Source organism: Leptinotarsa decemlineata, unplaced genomic scaffold (assembly GCF_025532065.1).
Source record: "Leptinotarsa decemlineata unplaced genomic scaffold, Ldec_3_MD MMD2_tig00000505_RagTag_RagTag, whole genome shotgun sequence".
Classification (NCBI taxonomy): Eukaryota; Metazoa; Arthropoda; class Insecta; order Coleoptera; family Chrysomelidae; genus Leptinotarsa; species Leptinotarsa decemlineata.
Genome location: NW_027412549.1, coordinates 7,344,607 through 7,354,504, shown reverse-complemented (window position 1 = coordinate 7,354,504; position 9,898 = coordinate 7,344,607). Strand labels below are relative to the sequence as shown.

The following is a 9,898-nucleotide window of genomic DNA, read 5'->3' as shown; positions in this document are numbered from 1 at the left end:
ATTTAGGACAAAGTGTAGACAGTAACCCTACCCATGATTTTCATGGAATTATTTTCCAGCAGCTTGACTGCATTAACCTTTCTAGATTTCATATATATATATATTTCTTTTTTTATGTATATATAGTCAAAATTTACAATAATTAGTGTTACTTAGAAGTTGGTCAAACTTAGTAATTTCTCATTCTTATTGATTCAATTTAAAAAGTTATTCTTTATTGCAGAGCAGAGAAAACCCATAAATGGGTTGAATACCTTCCCAAATAACATTCAGATAATAGTCACAAATAATTATTCTACAAAAATAATGATCCTTTCACCCCCACCACTTTCATTTTCCTTTATTAAATGATAAAATTTTCATATTAAAAATTTTTTTAATGTGGGTAATAAATAATAAAATCACAATTTTCATGAAACCATATTCTACAAGTGCAAATATAAAAAGTAAGCAAATTCATATGAAACAAGTTTAAAAACTGGCTATCTTCGATTCCTTCATTCCTAATTTGATATTTTTCTTGATGCTTTCTACCATCTCGGCTCCAGAGTTTGTTCCTCCTATATCAGGGGTATGGATTTTGTCTTCAACGAGAGTTTTATAAATTGCTTTCCTTATCAGCTCAGCATGATCATCCTTCTTCAAGTGATATAGGAGGTTCTTAGAGGCATTGAGCATTGCTATCGGGTTGACGAACTCTTTATCTAAACAAATAAATCTGTAATGATTTACTATTCTTATTACAATATTGTCGTGAATGTTTTCAAGTTATTCCATACAAAGTCATTCCACTTGAAAACTTAATTATTACAAATACTCTATGATAATGATAGAATTATTACAATACATTTTATTCGCTACACGGTAGCTTCATCAGTTACTGGTACATCAAACTATTCAACAATAGGGTGAATTCATATCAGGTGATCAAATTCCAATTGCCTCACAATTTTTACAGGATTAATATTTTTACATCAGATACTACTATGCAAAAGAAAATGGAGTATGAAAAAAAAATATCTTCTCAGAATCTTATTTCAAAGTTAAAAAAAGTTGTTATTGCGCTTATATGCATTTACGTTTTATTTAATATCTGAGGCTAGAATTAAGACAGAGAGGTAAAATAAAAACAAATCTGTTCAAAATTGAATACACTTCAATTTTATATATAACATGACGATATTTCAAGTACTTGAAATTTTCAACTCTTACTCAAAATTTCAAAAGTGTGTTTCAAAAACGCATATCTCAATGGGATCTATTGAAACGCAGATATTTTCAAGATTATTTAGTTCAAATTTGTATTTGAAAGGATTTATTGTTACAAAAAAAAAGTTGATTGAAGGTAAAATTTCAATTTAAATTGATCCTTTTAACCAATAGTCCTAATAACAGTTTATGAATAATATTCAATTACTACCTTTACAGTCAGGCCCGTAGCGAAAAGAAAAACCAGGGGGGGAAAGAATCCAAATTTTCCCAACGGCACCAGCAAAATTTCCCAACTTTCGAAAAAATGAAAGCTGAGGAATTAGTTACTACTATAATATATTAATTTTCTTACTTAGCTATCCAAAGATTGGCCGAATGCTTATGCCCGTTAGGGTATGCACAAACAAAAATAAATTCTGGTAATCATAAAAGTAATAATGGGAATTATTTCACTTTGGACCAAGGTCCTTGGTCTTCCACCATATCCACCATGTATAAGAATATTCAATACAAACGAAAGGAAACAACACTTAAATAATATAGGGATTATTGCTTTCTACTATTATTTTTTCTATCTTCACGGCCCGAAATTTCCCAACTTTTCCAAGTCGAAAAAACAGCGAAAAGTTGGGAATTTTGTAAAATTATCAATTCAAAATTTGTGGACTGTTCAGGACTGTTCTCTTACTTGGGAGAAATGAAACTTTTTTGAAGTTTTCAAACAACTCAGAATTTCATAGTAAGGGATCTCCAAGTTATGCATGTTTGGAAATCCCAACCTTCTCCTGGTTCTTTCCCATTTCTTAATACCTCTCCCTTTCTTTCCTCTCATTTTTATTTTTTGAATTTTTATTCATTTTTTTACTATTATTTTTTATATCTTCACGGCCCAAAACTTCCCAACTTTTTCCCAAGTCGAAAAAGCCGGGGGGAGGCTCCCCCCCATCCCTCCCATGGCGACGGCCCTGATTGCAGTAATATTACGCTTCTGCTCATCACTATTTTTTAAAACAACTACCGATAAAAACAAAACATACCATATATAAAACTCTTTCAAGTAATTCATAAACTATTCAACGAAAGTCATTTTTTATGGAGGAAAGTCAGTTTTTTATCGACCTTTTTTTTTGGGTATTTATTACCTTCCACAATCTGAAAAATATAAAAATTATAACGGAGAACTTTATACAAGTGTAGAAGGGAAAATTTTTTAGGTTACCCCGATAATTTACTGCGTAAAATCAAAGTTTTTTTTCACAAAGAAAAATGTTATATTTTATCAGTAACTCGTATTCAACAATTTTGCCTATCAAAACAATTGCTACACAATTTAATAATACTATTGGGAATTCATGGTATTTTTTTAATTTTCAATTATCCGTTTTTTTTATTCGCTTTTAAGTACGTGTTATGTTGTATATCAAATTAAGAATGGTGTTTTTTCACTAGTTCGGACTTCCATTGTCTACTATATAAAATGATTTGAAACCCCTGACAATGGAAGTCCGAACTAGTGAAATTCATCATGAAACATTGTCAATCACCTTCAAACAAGAATGGTGTTTATTTTACTCTTTTATCGTGATCCTTGCCAGATAAATTAAATAAAACGTAAATCTGCATATACCTAAAAAATCTTTTTTTTTTTTAATTTTCGAATGAAATTTGGAAAAAATCGAGTGAGATGAAAACTTGTTTTTTCATATTTGAATTGTGTTTCATGTGATAATTCATTAAACCAAAAACTATTATAAAAGAAAAAGATGGGAGAAAATAAACAAAACTTATTAAAAAATGATAAAATCTGGTGAATGTTGTTGAAAACTTTCCATCAATAGGGGTTCAACTGAATTATTTATAATACACCTACCAGGTGCTGATGATGTTCAACATGGTGAAACTACTGTCTACCAGTGGTTCTTGAATTGAAATCAAATTAGGAATTATTGGAATAATATGGATCCATGAAGACACGGAACTGAACAACTTTTCATATCACTTTAACAGTGTTAACCTTTCATAACATTCACCAATGGAGAAATGAGCCCACAAAGAATTGCCCTTTTCTAGACGTGAAGAGGATTGACAAAAAGGGGGAAAGACACATCGGTAAATAGAAAACTAATTCACATTTTAAAAATCAGACTGAAAGTCATTCATGTCTGATGCAAGTGGATGACATTTCGGGTAATTTTTTTTAATTGTTTTGTGTTTCATTTCAAACATTATTTCGAGTATTGAATACTTGAGAAAAAAAAGAGAAAATCAACGTAAAGTGCAGATATATAAAAAAATAATTATTCAAAAACATGCAAAATATATCTTGGTGAATCAATAGTAAAGTATATTGAATGTTAATTTATATTGACAATGTTTCATGATGAATTTCACTAGTTCGGACTTCCATTGTCTACTATATAAAATGATTTGAAATCCCTGTTAGTTGTTTCAGGGATTTCAAATCATTTTATATAGTAGACAATGGAAGTCCGAACTAGTGAAATTCGTTAATTTATATATTTAGTCAAAAAAATTATTACCTTCGTACGTAATATGTCTGGATGCAACTTCGAATACTGCATTGTAGTCGCCATAATTCTGACCAGAAATCAGTCCAGGTCCTCCGATCAGTCCGCAAATGGTATTCGTCACAATATTTCCGTATAGGTTGGGTGTGATTATCACATCGAAAGTTTTCGGTCTTGAGACAATTTGCATACAACAATTATCTATGATCATGTCATTCACTGTTAATTCTGGGTAATCCTTGGCTACGTCTAGAACGGTTTTCAGGAAAAGACCGTCAGATAATTTCCTATAATGAATTCATTAGGATGGTTAGTATAACTCTGAAATGAACACCAAAATGCGAAACCTATTCTCGATTAACATTTTGCTAACCTATTTCTACATAAATATGTCTACATATGTCACATTTAACCAGAAAATTACGCGGATTTCTCACGTTTCGAATTATTAAAAGAAATTCTCGAAGTCCCTCAGTAAAAAACAATGTACTATGGATTAGTACAATTACAACTTGATTATGGAATTATAGCATGGGGTGGTGTGAACGATAAACACTTGAACAGTCTGAACGTAATACAAAATATATCTTGAAAATTATATATGGTAACAAAAGGAAGTAGAAATTTGTTTATGGAGAGAGTGGTTTTTCATTTCAAACAATTATTTTACTTGAATATAACTTCCAAAATTCATGAGGGCAAAATATCACTGAACAAATTTCAACACCCATATAGTGCTAGGGCTAGGAACAAAGAACATAATGTCTTATTAATACCAAGATGTAAAAAATTAGTCGGTGAAAGGCATTGTAGCAATATGGGCGCGAACATTTGGGATTTGGCACCAGATGGTATAAAATAAAGTATAAGAAATGGAATTAAATTCAAAAAACAGATTGAAATCTGGTTGAAAAACTGTAATGATATATTTCGTGAAACTATCAACCAGTAAAATTGAAACAACACTACACTGGCCACTTATTTTCAACGTAGACAGCTTAAATTTTTCCGCACAATGTTATTTGTCTATTTTTTTTCATTCCTCTATTCAACTGTCTATGCACGAGTTGATTCAGTATCATACTTGACTTGTTTTATGTTTACATCATCAAGAATGAATTGAACTAATTTTGTATATTCAGTTCCATTTTCAATAGGTTGACTATACCACACACAAGAAATTCTTTAGAAGTTTCTTCCGTGGTGCCCGGTTCATTTTTTCCTCAGTAATGTATTAGTAATAGGTTACTTGAAATTGTATATATTGATTAAAATAAACTTTTTTTTAAACCGTAGTTTGCGCTGGCAGACCCTATCCCCCGAAGCCCCGATACATTCGGGAGGGCGCGCCGGCATTATCAGCCAACGACCGCTCCCCACACCGTGGGGTAAGTGATCAATGGGTCCAAGAACCATGTGCCCTGAGCAAGCGCAGTGATCCGAGAATGACAGCCTTCTGCATCTGTCCGGCTAAGATTTCTGCCTTAGTCGGGCAAACCGGTATGATTTTAAGATTAGAGAGTAGAGAGGGAATCATTCCACCAAGGACTCCAATAATCAGAACAACCATTATGACAGAGTGGTCTGGATAGAGTCTGCGGAGTTCGAAGAGAAAAATCTCGATATATTATCCGTTTCTCCTCCTTTTTTCGGATGATATTCGTCTCGCCAGTAGCGTAAAACTCCACGACAAATATCATCTTGCTCTGGTGGTCGAGAAGGACTACATCTGCCTTATTAGCTTGTATGAGCCTGAGGGTGGGGAACGAATAGTTCCAATAAATTTGGCACTTCTCGTTTCCCACAACGGATTCAATATCCCCCGGAGCGTAGGGCAACACCGGTGTCTCGTCAATACCGTAAGAGTGCCGTAGATGGTAATGTGGCACTCTAAGGGCCGCGTTATGGCGATGGATATAGGCCGAGACCGCATATGCTGGACATACTGATAGCAAGTGCATTAGGGTCTCGGGCACCTCGCGGCAGGCCCTGTACTTTGTGTCAGGAACCTCTATACCCATCACGCGACTGCGGTAGACTAAGGTGTTGAAGGTACTATCCTGGCAAGCTCAGTTTCCGACTTCAGTCCACTCGACCTGAGAAAAGCAAAAGTCAGGCGCTTGGATAATACAAGGTCTCTAATGTAATTGAAAAAGATCCCATGCATTAGCTTCAGAAGTGAGGTGATCTCTGCGGCTTTTATTCTGAGCATTTTGCCGAACGGGTTCCAACTCGCTGACAGAGTTGTGGTCACCTCGTTCAGTGTCGAAAACTAAACCGAGTTCATCAGCTGATCGGGCAGCTGCCCTAAAGAGAAATGCTCCAAAATCATGAGCTTGCCCCAATTCACGAATATCAAAGATGAACGAGGATTTCGAAGGCGGCAAAGTCATGCATTGACATCCGATAGCTAAAAGAGATTTGTCATTTGTCTTCCACTGCAGCTTTCACTTCAAGGCAACTAAATAAACCTGCCGTCCAATACCAGACAGCGCTGTTTCGACCCGCCAAAGTATCATCAGTGGTACTAAGCTGAACCACCTCGTTTACTTTCAGGTTCGTGCTTTTCAAGACAGTTGAGTGGTTCAGCCTAGAATCACTGATAAGACCTTGTCGGGTTGAAACAGCGCTGCCTAAGGTGATGACATCACCTTCACTTTCAGGCTTGTCTTTTCAGGACAGTTGAGTGGTTCAACACAACTTCACTGATGACACCTTGGCGGGTCGAAACAGCGCTGTCTGGTGTTGGATCACATATTTATTGAAACAGTGTTCAAAAATATGATTCTGCCTACTGTGAACATTTAATTTTTTTCTTTGACTTCAAAGATATTTTGAACTTAGGACTACTATTACTCATTCGTTCCAAGTCTATTTCAAATCGTTATTTTCAACCGCCAATCAGCTGCTCGTCTTGAGTAACCATAAAAGAGGAAAAATCTTGAATCCAACCAAAAATTTTGATGGATTGCTTTGACCGGCAGAAACGCACGAACGTTTTTAACTAAAAGATGGATCCATCAGATCAATCGGTGGATTCACCAGTGAATTTAAGAACTTGCCTAAGTCGTGTATAGACTTGGTTCAGTCTGAAAAAACTGTGTATTCCGTGATTGTATTACTATTAATTAGAAAAATTCGTAGCATAACGTTACCGCACAAAATCTCAGTGACTTTTTATTTGTAAAGAGGAATAATATTGGAATCGAAGCTTTGATTTCACTATTGAAAAAAAGCTATAGATTTTAAAACAAAAATATCGTTTATAAAGAAGTTGGGAAAAAATTTCGAGAAATGTAGACGAGATCGGGATATCAACACTCTCTCATCTTCTCTATTTCATCAAACCCGACTTGAAAAGTTTAATAACCATTACCTATTTGATGCATCTTTCGAAAGTTCATTGTCTTATACAGGGTACAGCGCGATGATAGTCGGCTAGCGGTATATTAGGAAATAATAGGATTCATATCCTGGAAATTAGAAAATATAGGTTTTTTAGTATGCTTTATCGAATGAAAATAATGCTGGTTTTTCAACACTTTCGGTTAAACCGGAAGTTGGTACCAACTGTCTTAATTCAAATGTAACATTTTTGATTACCTGGCATAATTCTTATGCGAGTTTATGTAATATACCAAAAACGAACCGATATTCATTTGTTTGCTACTAACAACTGGTGATTTTGTATATCCAACATAACAACGTTAACATTCCCACTGAAAAGCGTTCAACAGCAATGAAACTAGTAACATTTCATTTTGTAAGTTGCTCAAACTGTCAAACTCAAAAACTGTCAGTCTTTCTTTTCTTTTCAGAACTATCATTTCTTTTGATAAGACCTGCGTATATTCAATATGCCTGAAGTATTGTGGAAATAGTCCCCATAAATACCAAACGTAAGTAAGGATAATAGCAATGAAATATCAACAGTACAAAAAAAGTTGAAAGTTCGAAATAGTGCACATGTTGGCAACGCCGTAACTTGTCATCTTGTGACGTCATTCTCTTCTTAATGTGAACAACCTTTATTCTTATCTCTAGTGTTTCTCCCATAATATTCAGAAGTTTGATAGAATACATCAATGAGCCATTATTGATAAATTGAAATACTTCATTCCATTGCCTTGTGAAGTAACATTTCCAAAATGTGTTCGGTATCGATAACTGATTCTGAAAATATGAAAATGTACTGAACGTTAGTTTTTTCGAATGGAACACCATGTATTTTAGGATAGTTTTGAGATTCCGAAATGATTTTGACTCATTTTCATATATAATCCTATGTCAAAAATCAACCGTTAATTACCGGGTATGAAATCTTCATTTCGAACAGTTACAAAAAGTTTATTTGAGCCATTAATTTGCCGTCATGGGTTTTATTCAAGAAGAAATAATGAATTGAAAAATGTTCATTCTAAATGTAGCGTGGAAGCGCGAAAATTCAAAAATATTGTTTTGTTTTCCCACACAAAATATAAAAACCATCTCAAAATATGTTCGAAGACATTTCAATTAACTTCCAGACATTTATAAAATTTGTATTCACAGCACGACTAATTTCATCATAGGGCGTTGAATGCTTGCATAACTTTTCTATTCTTCAACTTTCTTGGAAATATCGATCACCAACCCAAAAAAGAGTATTATAACGAATATTTTTTTTATCAGCAACTATTCACAAAACTTAATTCGACGATGCAAATCCATGTCTTTCAGATGATGTACTAGATGATATCTGAACGGTTTCCATTTATGGTTTTTCAAAATGCGGTGAGCGGTTTTGGGTTTAACTAGTAGGTTTTTCTTATGATTTTTTAAAGACGCATTTGGATGACTAGCGAAATATCCAAGAACATCTATACGTTTGATTATTTTTGGAAGACATGGTCCATGATGTGAACAATTATACAACAGCATTTTTATGAATATCAGTGGAGTTTTTTCTCAACACCAAACCGTTATTTCAACACATCGACAGGTGTTTCGATCACCAAGTGATCATTTTCAAGAGGAATTTTAATTTTCCTGTGTTTTTGTAGCTCCATATCTTAAAAATGTATTCTACTGTGTCGTGGTATCACAATAACTATATTATTTTTACCCCTGATGAATTATTTCAATTTTCCCCAAATCAACTCGATGAGATTGAAAACACAAAAATAGGGGGGAAGTCTCAGTATGGTGTGTCCTTAACTTTTCAGCAATACTCTCGAAGGCCTACACTTTTTCAAATGTTTTTGTCTGTGAAACTTCAAGTAGTTGGTTTTTGGTATAGTTATCTTCAAAATACAAAATGCTATCCAAACCATTCCTCAAAAATATTAGCTTACATGTTCTTATGATAGTCAACATTGCAGTTCTCAATTTTTTTCCACATAATTTCAAAGAATTCGAAACCCATCCTTTAATTCCTCCGCAATGCACAATGATTAGTCGCGATCCTTTGTTTGTAGGCATGTTAGGCCTACACATTCTCGAACCATCAGTCCACCTTCCATAATTGCTTGACGTTTGTTTATTATTTTGAATCTAAATCCTAGTTTCTTTATCCAATTCCGAAGAGTTTTGTCACAGCAGGTCACGTTATGGCCGGAAGTATTCAATTTCTTCCTAATGATTTCAATTGTAGGAATCTTGTTGCTTTTGTAACAGTCATATGTTGGTTTTTTAATGACTTCATTAAATGAACATTTAAAGGTTTTGGTAATCCCGTATCACATCGCGTCTTGCCTCATAAGGTTTGTTTTTGACTGTTTTACGTACAGTTGAGAAAGGAATTTCGGTCAAATCTGGTATTGCTTGTAATAGTTTGTTTCTCTCGAAACCGAACATGAGATGTAGATTCTTATATACATTGAAACATACTCTCTGTGTTTCAATATTCAAATGCATCCGAATCTTATTCATTGGTATCTCTTTTTCGCATTGTTCACCAGCACTACACACTCGTTATTACTATTAGTACTTGTCCAAGGACGCAGAGGTAGCGTAAGGCGTGGGCGTAAGGCGTGGCCCTCTGCGCCTCGCGGCGCAGAGGGCCTCGCGCCTCAAAGCCGAAAATATTTTTTTAAAGTATGGAAAATCCAACAGTACACGCCAAATTTTTTTTCACAAATAATACATTAGAAAATTCTCAAACTGAAAATACTCCATCC

The 9,898-nt window shown here is 34.3% G+C and overlaps 1 protein-coding gene across 1 annotated transcript in view; it reads right to left on the bottom strand.

Moving 5' to 3' along the window:
* Positions 1-356: 356 nt before the first annotated feature.
* Positions 357-9,898, bottom strand: part of LOC111512336 (isocitrate dehydrogenase [NAD] subunit gamma, mitochondrial) — a 28,765-nt gene continuing 19,223 nt past the window's right edge. The window contains exons 5-6 of the mRNA XM_074173839.1: positions 3,753-4,027; positions 357-704 (exon numbers count right to left, since the gene is read on the bottom strand). Coding sequence (XP_074029940.1) covers positions 472-704; positions 3,753-4,027 — 508 coding nt within the window. The 3' untranslated portion in view covers positions 357-471. The remainder of the gene's footprint in view (positions 705-3,752; positions 4,028-9,898) is intronic.